General features: G+C 38.2%; 2 protein-coding genes across 13 annotated transcripts in view; both read left to right on the forward strand.

Annotated features, from left to right (window-relative positions):
- icam5 (intercellular adhesion molecule 5) overlaps positions 1-11843 on the forward strand; it is a 19554-nt gene extending 7711 nt beyond the window's left edge. For 2 of the 10 annotated variants that reach the window (XM_051889791.1, XM_051889792.1), the window contains 8 exons: positions 65-307; positions 1648-1977; positions 2844-3086; positions 6133-6384; positions 9699-10028; positions 10152-10388; positions 10598-10843; positions 11029-11843. In XM_051889791.1, coding sequence (XP_051745751.1) covers positions 65-307; positions 1648-1977; positions 2844-3086; positions 6133-6384; positions 9699-10028; positions 10152-10388; positions 10598-10843; positions 11029-11204 — 2057 coding nt within the window. In that variant the 3' untranslated portion in view covers positions 11205-11843. Of the gene's footprint in view, positions 1-64; positions 308-1647; positions 1978-2843; positions 3087-6132; positions 6385-6490; positions 6820-7427; positions 7569-9698; positions 10029-10151; positions 10844-11028 lie in introns of those variants that run through there. The other 8 variants (XM_051889796.1, XR_007929500.1, XR_007929502.1 and 5 more) reach the window with 8 other exon arrangements.
- A 522-nt stretch (positions 11844-12365) lies between these two features.
- Positions 12366-17855, forward strand: part of trip10a (thyroid hormone receptor interactor 10a) — a 35199-nt gene continuing 29709 nt past the window's right edge. For 2 of the 3 annotated variants that reach the window (XM_051889798.1, XM_051889799.1), the window contains exon 1: positions 12366-12637. In XM_051889798.1, the coding sequence (XP_051745758.1) occupies positions 12614-12637 (24 nt within the window). In that variant the 5' untranslated portion in view covers positions 12366-12613. The remainder of the gene's footprint in view (positions 12638-17855) is intronic. The other variant, XM_051889800.1, reaches the window with a different exon arrangement.

The raw sequence follows: 17855 nt of genomic DNA on the forward strand, positions 1-17855 counted from the left end.
ATCTTTTAAGAATACAGTGCAGATGCAAAACCTCTTGAACTGTGTTTTTTGCTCCTTCCTGTAGATAAACCGACCATCAATGAGACCAAACTGCCCTCTGTAGTGCCTTTGTTTCGAGGATATTCAGTGGTGATTGTTTGTGAAGCTGATGGAAACCCAAAACCAACAATCAGCTGGAATATCAGCACAAATAATCCAGTTTATAGTGAAACTTTTACTATAACAGATTCAACACCTGAGGATCTGTACTGCATTGCAGACAATTCTGTTGACACTGACATCAGACATGTAAAAGTGTCCGTACAAGGTAACTATGCATTTTCTTTCTATCATTTTCCATTCTAAGTGACAGACAGGCTGAGCCAGAGGTGTTCAGCCGGTGTGGGACCATGACTGATGCATTACATGGGAAAAGAAATTCAGCTTCGGTTACAGAAGTGCAAGCCAAAACTGCCCCCCCCCCCCCCCCATTTAGGATTTTGACTCATTTAAGACTGTGCTTACGAGGATACTTGACAAAATTTTGGCATACTTTTGTGTTTTTTTTTCTGAAAAAAAAGAGAGAAAAGTATGCGTTAACGTGTTAATTTTAACATTGCTAATATATTTATAAACTGTGGACACACACACCCGGAGCAGTGGGCAGCCATTTTTGCTGTGGCGCCCAGGGAGCGATTGAGGGTCAGGTAGTCTCAGCCTCAGACGTCACACCCTCGGACCGTTGGCTGAACGTTTGTTGCATATGGCACACTTATCTGGAAACACTTCAGGAGTTTCAAAGTCATCATCTGGTTGGTTGAAGTCTATAGGATGTCCGGGAGACTGTTGTCGCGTTCTTTAACGGTCCGCCTGGGAACAAATGTTGACGTCAAACCCTCTCGTAAAAGAAGAACGCTGTCGTGTTTACAACTGCGACAGTGAGCGCTTACCAGGATTAACTAAACGCTGGATTTTCAAAAGTATGTGAAGTTCATTGCTCCACTGTTGCAGTAAACTTGCACAGCGTTCTTGAAAACATAATTTATAGATGCACGCTGGTCTGTTTTTGCAGGGACATCGACTTTACATTTTCACGCCCCAAACATGACGCGGAACAAAGCGAACTGTGATCGGTTGCGTTACATGTCAGTCAAACATCCTCTTGGGCGGTCCTTGGCCAATGAAAGCTGCAATAGAGTCCAGACCTTCTGCTGTCAGTCTGAAGCTTTGGCTATGTGAGATTAGGGGTTAGGAGTCTTGCTCAAGGGCACCTTAGTCATTTCATACTGGTACTGAGACTTGAACCCACAACCTTCAGGCTACCAGTCTGACTCTCTAACCAGTGTCCACAACTGCCCCTGAAAATATAGGCATGCTATTCATCTCTTTGGGTAAATACAAGCCACACAATTCATAAAATATAAATGTTAAAGATGTTTATCAGATTTTGTCACATCAAGCACAAAGAATTGAGTCTGTAGCAAAGTCAGTTGAGCAAAGTCAAGTATAGACATTCAGTTTACATAGTGTTTTTTTTGCATCTTTACTAAATCTTTATGAACTCTAATATTACTACTTTTCAAATAAATCATGCAAAACAAATTATTTTCTGGAACTTACTCAGGACAGTGGTGTGGATATCAATACCTCTGAAATCTGTTCCTACAGAGACTCCAGACAGTGTGTCCATCAGCACTGTGAATCACACCGGACCAATGATGGAGGGAAACCAGTATGAGCTTCAGTGTGACGTTCTCAATGTGGTTCCTGTTCAGTATCTCACTTTCAAATGGTACAAAGGACGGACTCTGGTGGATCAAACCATCTTCAATGACACCTTCATAACTCCAGTGAATAAAACAGTCACATTCATGATCCGTCCAAACAGAACTGATGATGGAGTTCAGTACAGGTGTGAAGCAGAGCTGGAACTGGGAGCAGAAGGACCTCAACCTCCTCTTAAAGTCACATCAGATCCTCTCAACATTACTGTATATTGTAAGTAAGATCCGTCAGTTTCTATGATTAATCTTTTAAGAGCATCTGTTGTCCAAATCAACCAGACTTTTAGTGGTTGTAGCACTTACCAGCAGCCATATCACCCTGTAGCCCAAGACTGTTTGCCCACTGAAGCTAAGCAGGGCTGAGCCTGGTTAGTACCTGGATGGGAGACCTCCTGGGAAAACTAGGTTGCTGCTGGAAGAGGTGTTAGTGAGGCCAGCAGGGGGTGCACACCCTGTGGTCTGTGTGGGTCCTAAAGCCCCAGTATAGTGATGGAGACTATACTGTCACTATACTGTGACACTATACACTATACTGTCAAAAAGCACCGTCCTTCGGATGGGTCGTTAAAAATCCCAGGATGTCCTTCGAAAAGAGTAGGGGTGTAACCCCGACATCCTGGCCAAATTTGCCCATTGGCCTCTGACCATCATGGCCTTCTAATCATCCCCATATACTGATTGGCTTCATCACTCTGTCTCCTCTCCACCATTAAGCTGGTGTGTGGTGGGCGTTCTGGCGCAATACGGCTGCCGTCGCATCATCCAGGTGGATGCTGCACACAGGTGGTGGTTGAGGAGATTCCCCCTTCAATATGTAAAGCACTTTGAGTGTCCAGAAAAGCGCTATATAAATGTAAGCAATTATTATTATTATTATTACCATGTGACACAGTGTGTCAGGTTATGTGGTGATAGGGATCAGATGCAACATGTAACTTTTTCTTGTCAAATTTCTAAATTTGAGTAGTTTTGTTGAAAACTACAAGATTAAAATTAATATGGATGAACATAAGACATTTATCACGTATATGTAGACGAAACACCTCTTAAACTGTGTTTTTCTTTCACTCTTTTCTGTAGATAAACCAACCATCAATGAGACCAAACTGCCCTCTGTAGTGTCTGTGTTTCGAGGACATCCAGTGGTGCTTGTTTGTGAAGCCGATGGAAACCCAAAACCAACAATCAGCTGGAATAGCAGCACAAATAATCCAGTTTATAGTGAAACTTTTACTGTAACAGTTTCAACACCTGAGGATCTGTACTGCATTGTAAACAATTCTGTTGACACTGACATCAGACATGTAAAAGTGTCCGTACAAGGTAACTATGCATTTTCTTTCTATCATTTTCCATTCTAAGTGACAGACAGGCTGAGCCAGAGGTGTTTAGCCGGTGTGGGACCATGACTGATGCATTACATGGGAAAAGAAATTCAGCTTTGGTTACAGAAGTGCAAGCCAAAACTGCATTGCATTTAGACCTTCAAAGATTAAACAGGTCATGAACATGTTGTGTTTTTCAGCATGAGAGCGGGGCAACGGGTCACAGACCTTTGGTTGAGAGTCTAATTGGCACACAAAATAGCAAACAATTCGGTCATCATCTGATTGGTTGAATTCTACAGGATTTCCAGGGGACGTGTGTGTCGTGTTTTTTAAATGTTTTAAATTTTTGAACTTTCTCATACATGTCGACACATTGTTACAACACTAATTTTATGTTTTTAAACAAATTATTAGTAAACTGTTTGTGTTTCTTGAAAATTATTGCTTCAGTTAATATTTTGCAAGATAAAACCTTATAATGGAAGCGGAAAGTGATTTTTTTAGAATTAGAAGGTTCTATCTGAATGTGACCTGTTCCAAAAATCCCCATTTACAAATTTGAGAGGATTTTGATATTGTACATTTAGAATACATCATGTATGAAAGAGACTTGTTCCCCATATCATTTTTGCTATATGGAATGCAAAATATTTGAAGCTCAATATCTCAAAACCGCTCAGAATGCAGATAGAACCTTATAATTCCAAGTTGGGGTATTGTCTAGTACAATGATGAAATCCCATCAAAATACATGTTTTTATTGTACAAAAAGTATTATTAAAACAAAATGTAGTTCATTCATCTCAGAAAACAAACGTTGCGCTTATTGTCACCTGAATATTTTGACTGCTGAGGATCATAAGTGTGCTCCCTAAGTGAGGAATACCACATGATTAAAAGACACTTTTCCACACCTTGCGTTTTTTCATTCCACTGCCCTGCATCTCATGTTTTTAAATGTGTTCTGTGTAATTGGCTCCTAAGGCATTATTATTTTTATTGCTCACATTTTGCTCAGGTTTATCACTTCTGTAAGCAATTGAATTTAAAGGGTTAGTGAAATTTCTGTCATTTATTACTCACCCTCATGTCGTCCCAAACCCATAAGACCATCGTTTGTCTTCGGAACACAAATTAAGATATTTTGGATGAAATGCGAGGGTTTCTGATCCACACATAGGCAGCAACGACACTACACCTTTTGAGGTCCAGAAAGGTACTAAAGACATCCTTAAAACCGGCGACGTGAGTACAGTGGTTCAACCTTATTGTTATGAAGCGACGAGAATACTTTTTGTACGGAAGCCCTAAACGGCCATGGATTATTATTTTTTCTATCTTGTTTTGTCGTGATCACGACTTATTTTCTCGTGATCTCGAGATAACAAAAGTTGTTTTCTCGTGATCACGACTTAATCTCTGCTCTAAATTACACAAATGTGCCAACAGGTGTCAGTATATTACCAAATTTAACTGATGATGTGAGGTAAATATCCACTTTACTGTATTAGTTCATATTGGCCCAGATTGTACGAGTTTCGGACAGAGAGAGTCTTCGTGATCGCTTTATTTTGTGCAGTATTGTGTGCGTTAAGTGATTAACTTAACTGTTAAATGATTGGACACAATTATTTTGCTTGAAAGTGTATCTGTTATCGTTCTGACTAGTGCATGACTCACCACAGTTTCACGACCGCAATAGTTCGGTGTGATACTAAACTTATTGCTTATTAAAACTAATTTTGATGTCACTGTATAGTATTCTGTTTGCACCTTATTGTGTATCTTTAAGACGCCATTTTAATCATCGCAGTTTCAGTGTTCGTTTCACTCACTCAGTGTATATTGATAAGAAATATGATTTATAGCCTATGTCATTTAATTCAGTGATAGTGTGTAACCTATTTTCTACATTTCTTTGTTGGAAACAACACACATACATAAACACTCTTTCTAAAGATTGTTTTAGCCTATATCAACTGGATTAAAGTTTTGTTTTTTGGAAATCTGGAGTATTGCACCTCTTTTTAATGGAAGCTGGAGGAAGACAGTTTAATGATATCACAGCCTATCCTACATGACGAATAAAAATAACAAGCACATTATGTAATATAATTTTATTTCAAACGAATGAGGAAAATAAAGTGGGTTTAATCTAAAAGTTTTTAGAATTATAGAATAATCTGGCATCTTTCTGAAGGTATACTCTGGCTGCGCTTGAGATGTTGAATGCTCTGTTGATCATTAAACATGTTAATTACACAAATAAAATGTTTAGCGTACATTTATTGAACAGTGATTGATTAGCCTATATGTATTTATTTATTGTAAACTTTATTATTAAGTGAAGTAAACATTTTGCTGAAATATCCACAACATTAACATTATGTCTATGATCCACAAGATGTAAGAGCGCATGATTTATCCGTCGATCAGATGCGCGTGAAAGTTGTGTTCGTTACTATAGCAACAGTAGAATCCGGGTACAGTGTGTTTCAGAATCAATCATCGTAAAAAGAACTTTTATCTCGAGATCACGAGAAAATAAGTCGTGATCACGACAAAACAATAGAAAAAAATAATAATCCATGGCCGTTTAGGGCTTCCATACTGCTACGCTATTTTCATTGCAGAGCTTCAGTGTTTATGGCAATGAGCCGCCGTTCGGACGTAAACACTGAAGCTCTGCAACGAAAATCGCCGGTTTTAAGGATGTCTTTAGTACCTTTCTGGACCTCAAAAGGTGTAGTGTCGTTGCTGCCTATGTGTGGATCAGAAACCCTCGCATTTCATCCAAAATATCTTAATTTGTGTTCTGAAGACAAACGAAGGTCTTATGGGTTTGGAACGACATGAGGGTGAGTAATTAATGACAGAAATTTCATTTTTGGGTGAACTAACCCTTTAAGCTTGACATTGCCAAATATGCCAAAGACTTTTGCACAGTAATGTATAGATAGATGAGGGCCCAAACTGATTTTTAAATGATGCTGTTATTCTGTGATAGAGCTTCACTGGTTTTCAATCATCTGTTTCTTTAGACAGTGAATGTCCTGTTGAGCTCAACCCACAGAGAGTTGTTGTGGAGTACGGCGGTTCTGTGTCAGTTGACTGCAAAACTTATGTCCTGCATCATGGGATGGGATGGGAAGCCAGTGAGGGAGCAGTGCCCCAGAGCAGAGACACTCTGATCACTTGGAGAGTGTCAAACCTGACACAATGGGACATAGAGCCATTCTGCTACTTAAACCATAAGAAACAGTGTCAATTAGAGCTCCCAGTGACTGTTTACAGTGAGTTTCTCTGTTATTGATATTTTTATCTTTTCATTCTCAGAAATATCTAATGTATGTACATTCATGACTGCAGATATCAGAGTGTGTGAATCTTCCTCCACAGAGACTCCAGACAGTGTGTCCATCAGTGCTGGGAATCACACCGGACCAATGATGGAGGGAAACCAGTATGAGCTTCAGTGTGACGTTCTCAATGTGGCTCCTGTTCAGTATCTCACTGTCAAATGGTACAAAGGACAGACTCTGGTGGATCAAACTATCTTCACTGACACCATCAAGACTCCAGTGATAAAACAGTCACACTCATGATCCGTCCAGACAGAGCTGATGATGGAGTTCAGTACAGGTGTGAAGCAGAGCTGGAACTGGGAGCAGAAGGACCTCAACCTCCTCCTAAAGTCACATCAGATCCTCTCAGCATTACTGTATATTGTAAGTAAGATTCATCAGCTTCTATGATTAATCTTTTAAGAACATCAGATCAAGCAGACTTTTAGTGGTTGCAGCACTTACAATGTGACAGTGGCTGCATCCGAAATCGTATACTTCCTTACTAGAGGGTGAAAAGACATTATGCGACAAAAGAAGTATGTCCGAATTCACAGTACTTATAAAAGTGCAAAAAGCACCCAGATGACCTACTTCTTCTAGTGAGATTCTGAAGAGTGTTTACGATGGACACTTTACTATCCCATGAGGCCACGGGAGAAGATTTATGAATGGCAGTGAAGCGGCACACCCAACGCTGATAGATCACATGATAATGACATCATGGCGATGTAGTACATCCGGATTACATACTACACACACTCATATCCGTATATAGAACATACTTTTTTAGCAGTTGTGAAGTAATTACTAATTCAAAATAAGTAGCCTACATACTCAAGAGTCGGACACAGCCAGTGTGCAGCTTTTTCTTGTCAAATTGGAAATTTGTTGAAAACTACAAGATTAAAATTAATATGGATTAACATAAGAAATTTATGATACAGTGCAGATGCAAAACCTCTTGAACTGTGTTTTTGCTCCTTCTGTAGATAAACCAACCATCAATGAGACCAAACTGCTTTCCAAAGTGTCTGTGTTTCGTGGCTATGAAATGGTGCTTGTTTGTGAAGCCGAAGGAAACCCCAAACCAACAATCAGCTGGAATATCAGCACAAATAATACAGTTTATAGTGAAGCTTTTACTGTAACAGATTCAACACCAGAGGATCTGTGCTGCATTGCAGACAATTCTGTTGGCAGCACCACCAGACGTGTAAAAGTGTCCATAAAAGGTAACTATGCATTTTCTTTCTATTAAACAGATTAAACAGGTCATGAACATGTTGTGTTTTTCGGCATGAGAGCGGGGCAACGGGTCACAGACCTTTGGTTGAGAGTCTAATTGGCACACAAAATAGGAAACAATTCGGTAGCCATCTGTCATCATCTGATTGGTTGAATTCTACAGGATTTCCAGGGGACGTGTGTGTCGTGTTTTTTAAATGTTTTAAATTTTTGAACTTTCTCATACATGTCGACACATTGTTACAACACTAATTTTATGTTTTAAAACAAATTATTAGTAAACTGTTTGTGTTTCTTGAAAATTATTGCTTCAGTTAATATTTTGCAAGATAAAACCTTATAATGGAAGCGGAAAGTGATTTTTTAGAATTAGAAGGTTCTATCTGAATGTGACCTGTTCCAAAAATCCCCATTTACAAATTTGAGAGGATTTTGATATTGTACATTTAGAATACATTTAGAATACATCATGTATGAAAGAGACTTGTTCCCCATATCATTTTTGCTATATGGAATGCAAAATATTTGAAGCTCAATATCTCAAAACCGCTCAGAATGCAGATAGAACCTTATAATTCCAAGTTGGGGTATTGTCTAGTACAATGATGAAATCCCATCAAAATACATGTTTTTATTGTACAAAAAATATTATTAAAACAAAATGTAGTTCATTCATTTCATAAAACAAACGTTGCGCTTATTGTCACCTGAATATTTTGACTGCTGAGGATCATAAGTGTGCTCCCTAAGTGAGGAATACCACATGATTAAAAGACACTTGAGTTTTTTCATTCCACTGCCCTGCATCTCATGTTTTTAAATGTGTTCTGTGTAATTGGCTCCTAAGGCATTATTATTTTTATTGCTCACATTTTGCTCAGGTTTATCACTTCTGTAAGCAATTGAATTTAAAGGGTTAATGAAATTTCTGTCATTTATTACTCACCCTCATGTCGTCCCAAACCCGTAAGACCCGTAAGACCATTGTTTGTCTTCGGAACACAAATTAAGATATTTTGGATGAAATGCGAGGGTTTCTGATCCACACATAGGCAGCAACGACATTGCACCTTTTGAGGTCCAGAAAGGTACTAAAGACATCCTTAAAACCGGCGATGTGAGTACAGTGGTTCAACCTTAATGTTATGAAGCGACGAGAATACTTTTTGTGTGCAAAAACGGAAAAAAATAATGACTTTATTCAACAAATTTGTCTGTTGCTATTTTCTTTGCAGAGCTTCAGTGTTTATGGCAATGAGCCACCGTTCGGACGTAAACACTGAGCTCTGCAACGAAAATCGCCGGTTTTAAGGATGTCTTTAGTACCTTTCTGGACCTCAAAAGGTGCAATGTCGTTGCTGCCTATGTGTGGATCAGAAACCCTCGCATTTCATCCAAAATATCTTAATTTGTGTTCTGAAGACAAACGATGGTCTTATGGGTTTGGAACGACATGAGGGTGAGTAATTAATGACAGAAATTTCATTTTTGGGTGAACTAACCCTTTAAGCTTGACATTGCCAAATATGCCAAGGACTTTTGCACAGTAATGTATAGATAGATGAGGGCCCAAACTGATTTTTAAATGATGCTGTTATTCTGTGATAGTGTGTGACTGTTTCATTCACTGGTTTTCAATCACATCTGTTTCTTTAGACAGCGAATGTCCTGTTGAGCTCAACCCACAGAGAGTTGTTGTGGAGTACGGCGGTTCTGTGTCAGTTGACTGCAAAACTTATGTCCTGCATCATGGGATGGGATGGGAAGCCAGTGAGGGAGCAGTGCCCCAGAGCATCAGACACTCTGATCACTTGGAGAGTGTCAAACCTGACACAATGGGACATAGAGCCATTCTGCTACTTAAACCATAAGAAACAGTGTCAATTAGAGCTCCCAGTGACTGTTTACAGTGAGTTTCTCTGTTATTGATATTTTTATCTTTTCATTCTCAGAAATATCTAATGTATGTACATTCATGACTGCAGATATCAGAGTGTGTGAATCTTCCTCCACAGAGACTCCAGACAGTGTGTCCATCAGCACTGTGAATCACACCGGACCAATGATGGAGGGAAACCAGTATGAGCTTCAGTGTGACGTTCTCAATGTGGCTCCTGTTCAGTATCTCACTGTCAAATGGTACAAAGGACAGACTCTGGTGGATCAAACCAACTTCACTGACACCACCAAGACTCCAGTGAATAAAACAGTCACACTCATGATCCGTCCAGACAGAGCTGATGATGGAGTTCAGTACAGGTGTGAAGCAGAGCTGGAACTGGGAGCAGAAGGACCTCAACCTCCTCCTAAAGTCACATCAGATCCTCTCAGCATTACTGTATATTGTTAGTAAACAAAATACTGTTTTTGTCTCCATTCTCCACACATGTAAAGAAGCGAGAAATACTCTTAAAATATAAACCGATAAGTATGTTCTTATGTTTCCAATGTTTTTCTTTCTTTTTCAGATAAGCCACAAAGTAATCTTTGTGAGGACTGGTCTCCAAAGAATGGGACCTCATTGGTTTCATATCCAATTTTAAATTCTCTTGAGGGTAACCCTCGTCCAAACATCTCTTGGAGACGCAAATCATCACTACTCAATGCTTCTGTACCTCTTAACACAAATGATTCTGGCAAATATGAAATTACTGCCAGTAATGAACTTGGACATTTCATGTGTACCATAAACATCACAGTAGAGTGTAAGTGTGAGAGTTCTTCTGCATTAAAACCTGATGTTTCGTGTCTCTGATTGTCTTTCTGTTATCAAATTTAAAAATGATGATAGTTTTCTCACAAAAATAGATCCTCCAGAGCTGAACTGCAGGGAGAGATAAATATATATTTTCTTTAACAACCTTTGCCACTGAAATAAAAAAAAACAACAACTAACTTTTTACTTCCAACACAGATGCCCCAATGATTCATGCCAGCCAAGAGAAGTTTTCTGAGGAAGAAGGCAGCAATATAATCCTAGAGTGCAATTGGACTGGTTACCCAGAACCTGATGTGTGGTGGAGCTTTAATAATAAGAACATCTCCACTGGGAGGCGCCACATCATCGAGAGAGCCAGGTCTACCAGTGCTGGAGTTTATACATGCAGTGCCATGAATAAATTTGGACGCAAGGACAAGAACGTCGTAGTGGAGATAAGAGGTGTGATATTAATCTGATATTCCATATGCCATGAGATATTAAATGATAGTTTTTAGAACAACCTTTTTAATTATGTGACTGTTCACGTCCATTCATTTAACCACAAAATGATGTTATGCTAATGTTTTTGAATTTTTTTAGTTCTTCATTAACTGAAAAATAACTTTTTGCTTTTTCCTTTTTAGGCAACCCTCCAAACTACATTCCATATGTAGTCATACTAGTGTTTTTTGTACTGCTTGTTTTATTAATCGCATTATTATTCTGTATGTGGAAAAAGAAAAAATCTTCTGGAAGTTATGAAGTACAGTCAGCGAAAGAGTATGAATTGCGTCCGTTAAGCAATGGAGGAAACTGCTAACATTGAACAAAGACGATATAGCTAGCCTATTGAACATTCAGATTAAAATGAATAACTATGTTCGATAAAAAACTGGTAGGCTATATTGTGTAAGCTCATAGTATAGGCCTACAACACGTGTCACTTGTATGACTATGAATGATATGTCAGTGTCACAGAAGAATGAGATGATAAAAAAGAAACTTTTAAAACGTATCAAGTTATCTTTTCACATGACAACAAAATGTTTTCCTCTTGGTTATGCCATACTGACTTTTATTTGCTGTATGCACAATGTTGTGAGATTGTCAAAGCTGGTTATGTGAAAAGAAATAAGATCTCTTTGTGGTAAATAACTTGTTAGTTTTGTTAGAAATGTTTATGCATAAATGCAGATATTGAAAAACATCAGCCCAGATTCATGCTTTTAAAAAACTTATCTGAAGAATGTAATGGGCAATCTTTAAGCTAGAACTTTGCTTTCCACGTTTGACAACACTTTTCATTTATTTGTTTTTAAAAAATTCTTATTTTTTTTATGTGACTTTAGTCTGTATTCACATATAGTAATATGCCTGTCTGTTCTTTTATAATGATGCAATAAAAAGGAAAATGCTGTACAAAATGATGATTGAAATAAAATAATGTTTAAAAACAAAATTAATGTGCAGCTTTTTTTGAATAATAATACTGAAAGATTATACTACTTATGTCAAAATTACTTGTTCAGAAAATATCTTGTTCAGTCTTTAGACAGCACTTTTTTATAGGCTACCTAAAGCCCAATAATAAACAAACAAACGTACATACATACATATATACACACACATACAGTATCTTTGTTTGTTTATTTATTTATTATTGGGCTTTAGGTTATTAATTTAGAAAGTCCAAAGTATTAATTGTTGTAGAGGAATATTTATATGTATTTCTGGCTTCATAGATCCAAAATAGTTACCTTACTGACCACTGTATAATAACAACTTACAAAATATACTGTATAGAACAGCAAAATGTTTTTTTTTTCCTTTTAATTTTTTACTGATTAATAAAATGAATGGAAAATGCTTTCAAGACGTATGTTTTCAAGAGCATTGTTAATGATTTAATAAAGGTCATGTCCTTCCCATCTGTTGAAGTTCTCTCACTTCGAGCTGGAAACTGGATCCGGCGGCTCCTTTAAGAATTAGGATCTGGGAGTGACGCGGCAATGAAATCCAGTTGATCCTTCTCTTGCTCTGCAACGAAAAGTATTTGTGCCACCGCAAAGTAGCTCGCGCTGGAGAACCGTATCGATTTGATCTGTGTTGCGCGTGAATGTGGGAAAAGAAATGAATCGCTTTCTTTGATCCTATTTTGAACATCTGTTACTCTTGTAAGTTGGGATAACTTTTCAGCCTAATAGAGTTAAGTGGTAGGAGAAGCTGAACATGGACTGGGGCACTGAGCTTTGGGTAAGTTCGGAGGATAAACTCTGTTTTAAATTTCACTTTTCTGTTTTGGAAAGTCCGAGTCATATTCAACGGCATCAATGAACTTCTCAACAGGGCGTAAACGTGATTTATGACAATTGGTACGGCAAACTTGAAGAGAATAAATGCGTAAAAAGACTATTTGGCAGATTGTGAAATAGATTTGTGACCTTAAATTTTCGAACTTCTCAGCTGGCATCATTTAAATCGATGAATTGCCACGTTTAATGTGAATATAACACGAAGTTGAGCAGAATCACAACAACAACAACAACAACAGTATCGCCGTTACCTTCATATTATGAGAGGCGGCCCAGTCACCGTCTACACTCTCTTCAATATTGAACTATGTATGTATGTCTGTCTGTTATTAGCTATTTTTTTTTTTATTATTTATTTTGGGAGATGTTGTTTATTCAACATGACATATGTGAACTATAGCTAATCAACAACTTTAACCATTAATGCCACTATTTTGTGTTTGCTAATGTTTTCTTTTAGTCTCAGGCTGTTTGTAAAGGTGTTTTGGCTTTGTTTAGCTGCCCAAACAGGCTCAATACTCTGTTGCTAATGGGAATTGCTAGCTGCTTGTTTGTCATTCATAATTTCCAGTTGTTTTAATGTTTTCTGTTCATCATTTGGAGGAGTTTAATAAGCAGTCCCTAGCTATCTTTCACCTGACAAAGAGGAGCTCAAGAGCTGATGATCTTTATTTAGTGACACCAATTGCGTTTTCTTGAAACTTTTTTGTTCTAAAACACAACTACGTACCAGTTTTGTCACCCAAAGCACTTTCACAAAGGTAGAATTAGGTTAGTCAGTGCTTGTTTCTGATTGCATCATCATCAGCTGTGTTTCATCCTGCCTGTTTCTAGAATCCCCCATTTCCCGAACCTCCATCACATAATGTCCCATCTGCACAGAGGTTCCCACCTCTTTTGACTGGAGACAGATTTTACACAGACCTTTCCACATGCATGCAGTGTGCAAATGGAGCGTTGCGCTGAAGTGGGTGGAGATTGTTTGACCTCGTTGTTGTTGCTCCCCTTAGGCCTCTGTCCGCTGTCCCCTTTCCATCTTCTACTGCACCAGCCTAATTAGTTTTGCCCTAATTTTATAAAAACACATCACTTCACGTTGCTGTTTATTTTGTGGTCTGCTTCACTAGAAAGTTTCCCTTTTGTGTTTTTCTTTTTAAGGGAATGCTACAGGCAACCAGGGAAATTACAGTAGTTTCAGCTTTGTAGTAGGCAGAAGTGAGAGTTGGGGTTCGTGTGGACTTGTTTCTCGGTTGTAGAGGCTTGAGGCGGTCCAGGTGGGAAGGGCATGCATTGGTTCTCATAAGTCTGGCTTTGGTTTACCGTCACTCTTAGCAATGTCTAACCTAATTGGTTTTGGTCGGGTTAGTCATTAAGTACCATTCCCATGGCTACACGATGGCATCTGTACACTCCATTGCTGTTAAGCCACTAGCTATTTTTGGCATCTCAAGATTTCAGATGTTTACCGATGGGAGTTGTGGCTGATTTTTTTTTTTTGTTGATTTTAGTGTTCGTTTGAATTCTTTCGGCATGTCTTGAGAAATTCCGCACAGCAGGCTCCTTATTAAGTCATTAGAGCATGATGAAGGACAGCATCGCTTCGCTGTGGACTCTTGTCTCATGGAGGCTGTAGACTGCTACTCTCTTGCTCAGGCTTGGAGAATGACTTTGAACTATGGGGAGGAGGAGTTAATGATGGCAGAAAAGTACAAGGGGAGGGGTCACGAATGGGCTGAATACAGTGCTACAGATAAGAGGAACCCTGTTGTAAATTGTGGCCAGGACTGTTTTCATAGATTTAATGGATGTTTGCTGAGGGGATCTCTGTTGGTTTAAAGATTGTGATGATAGCAGCTGGTGTGAAGTTTGATTGAAGCCGCCGCTGATTCAAATCTAGGGGAGTTGTTTCAGTGCATTAGCTACAGCTAAAAGTATTGGCAGTGACATAAATTTTTGTTTTTCGCTAAGTTTGCTGCTTCAGTTGTTGTGGTGTTGGCTCACATTGTTTCTAGATTATTGTGCAAAGTGATCAGATGCACTTTAAATAATTGCAAAAAGCTTAATATACTAAAAAATGTAACTTTATTGCAACCAAATTTCATGTTTTTTTTTAATTTATTTTTTTGGCCCTGGCACAAAATGACCAGCTAACATCATTTCACTTATCATCAGCACATGAGAAAGTATGAACGAGCACTAGTCAGATGAAATCACTATCATTCTGATTGGATTATAAGAGCAGACTGATTGTTATAAAAGGAGATAAGTGCTTCCAATCATAGTGTTCTTGTGTTAGCAATGGTTACCTCCAAAGAAAGACATGCAACGATCATCTCTTTGCATTAAAATAGCCTCACATGCAAGAAAATTGCTGCAAAGAATATCACACCTGAAAGAACCATTAACTAAATCATCAAGAACTTTAAGGAGAGAGGTTCAACTGCACTGAAGAAGGCTTCAGGACATCTTAGAGCAGTGTTGCCAAGACCGCAGTTTTCTTGCGGAATTGGGCTACTTTTTCATGTCCACGGATTTAAGCGATCCCAAATAACATGATATTTAGCCCCTGGAATGTGAATTTTACCAGGGGAACCCCACTAAAATGCAGATTTTACCCCCCGGAATACGATTTTTACTGTGGGACCCCCATGAAACTAGTTTTGAGTAGCAATTGGGCGGGTTTTGTTGTGAAAACCTGGCAACCCTGTCCCTGAGTGTCTAGTAAGTGCCAAGACCATCTCCTCCTGAGTTGTCGTCTAGAGAATCACGTCACCACCAGTGCTGATCTGCTAAATATCAGAAGAATGTGGGTGTGATGCATCTGTACGCAAAGTGAGGCCAAGACTTTGGACAACGGCCTGGTGTCAAGAAAGGCAGCAAAGAAGCCACTTCTCTCCAAGAAAAACATCAAGAACAGACTGAAATTCAGCAGGAAGTACAAGGACTGGATAGCAGAGTTATATTCTCTGATGAACTTTCTTTCAGAGTGTTTGGGACATCTGAAAATTGATTGTGCGGAGAAGTTGAACTCTACTATGAGTCCTGTGTCGTGCCAACAGTGAAGCATCCTGAGACCATCCATGTATGGGGCTGATTTCATCCAAGGGATTGGGCTCTTTCAAATTTGGCATTTTCCTGCATGATGGAGCACCATGTCACAAAGCAAGAGTGATAATTAAGTGGCTTGGAGATCATAACACTGAAATTTTGACCTGTGGTCAATCCTCAAAAGGCGAGTGGACAAGCAGAAGCACGCAAATTTTGATCAACTCCGAGCATTAATAAGACAAGAATGGATCACCTTCAGTCAGGATTTGGCCCAGAAGCTGATATCCAGATTGCCAGAGCGAATCGCAGGCTATCGCAGGGTCAACACTGTAAATACTGACTCTTTGCATATATTAAGTGTTTTTAAAGCTTATGAAATGCTTATCATTATTTTCCAGTATACCATTGAAAAATTATAATCTACAAATACTGGAGCAGCAAACTTTCACTCTTCTTCAGGACAAAAAATAAACTTTTAATATATTCTCATAATTTTTGTCCATCCATTGAAAAATTTTTTATGTATTTTTAAATTTCAAAAATGTTGATTACTGTATACTTAGATTTTCAAAAGACAGACAAAAGTGATGAAAAAGTATTAAAAATAACTTTATTTTGTTTCCAATGATTACCAAAAGTCTTGGAAACGATGTAAGGGTGAGTAAATGATGACAGAATTTAAATTTTGGGGTGAACAAATCCTTTAGCGTGTTTTCTGCTGGTGTATTTCATTGAAACTATCAAGAAATGCTCAAGTTATACCTTATTCTTCTTTACAATTATACTTATCACTTATCCCATTATCGTAACGTGAAAAATAATCGCATTGTCATTACTGTAAATAAGGTACTTAAAGGGTTAGTTCACCCAAAAATGAAAATTCAGTCATTAATTACTCACCCTCATGTCGTTCCACACCCGTAAGAACCTTCGTTCATCTTCGGAACACAAATTATGATATTTTTGATAAAATCCGATGGCTCAGTGAGGCCTCCATTGACAGCAAGAACACTTTCATATGCCCAGAAAGCTACTAAAAACATATTTAAAACAGTTCATGTGACTACAGTGGTTCAACCTTAATGTTATGAAGCGACAAGAATACCTTTTGTCCGGCAAAAAAACAAAGTAACGACTTTATTCAACAATATCTAGTGATGGGCGATTTCAAAACACTGCTTCACAAAGCTTCGAAGCTTTATGAATCTTTTGTTTCGAATCAGTTGTTCGGAGCGTGTATCAAACTGCCAAAAAATTTAATGAACCATTAAATTTTTGAAACATTTCAAAACGCTTGTGACGTAACAAAGCCTCGTTTACTGAAATCACGTGACTTTGGCAGTTTGATTCACGCTCCAAACCACTGATTCGAAACAAAAGATTCGTAAAGCTTTGAAGCTTCATGAAGCAGTGTTTTGAAATCGGCCATCACTAGATATTGTTGAATAAAGTCGTTATTTTGTTTTTATGGCACACAAAAAGTATTCTCGTCACTTCATAATATTAAGGTTGAACCACTGTAGTCACATGAACTGTTTTAAATATGTCTTTAGTAGCTTTCTGAGCATTGAAAGTGTTCATTATCTTGCTGTCAATGCAGGCCTCTCTGAGCCACCGGATTTGATCAAAAATATCTTAATTTGTGTTCCGAAGATGAACGAAGGTCCTTACGGGTGTGGAACGACATGAGGGTGAGTAATTAATGACTGAATTTTCATTTTTGGGTGAACTAACCCTTTAAGTACCTTATTTACAGTAATGACAATGCGATTATTTTTCACGTTACGATAATGGGATAAGTGATAAGTATAATTGTAAAGAAGAATAATGTCACTATGCAAAAAAACATAGGCCTAATGGGTACTAAAATAATTTCCTGCTTTTTCTTTTGATTTGGGGGTAATAACTTTTTTTTTTTTGTGAATTTTTTTTTTTCTTTTTATATTTCAAATATTTGTTGTTGTCTTAAAAAGATGCAAACTAACAGAAGCTTAGCTTGTGACACAAACAACTGCCTCACAAGGCTTTGTTTTGAATGAAGTTGAAAAGCGCTCTATATTTGCGAGTGAGTGGGTTGTGAGGGGGTAGGGAATTCTTCTCTTGTTCTATAT

Source organism: Ctenopharyngodon idella, chromosome 3 (assembly GCF_019924925.1).
Source record: "Ctenopharyngodon idella isolate HZGC_01 chromosome 3, HZGC01, whole genome shotgun sequence".
Lineage (NCBI taxonomy): Eukaryota > Metazoa > Chordata > Actinopteri > Cypriniformes > Xenocyprididae > Ctenopharyngodon > Ctenopharyngodon idella.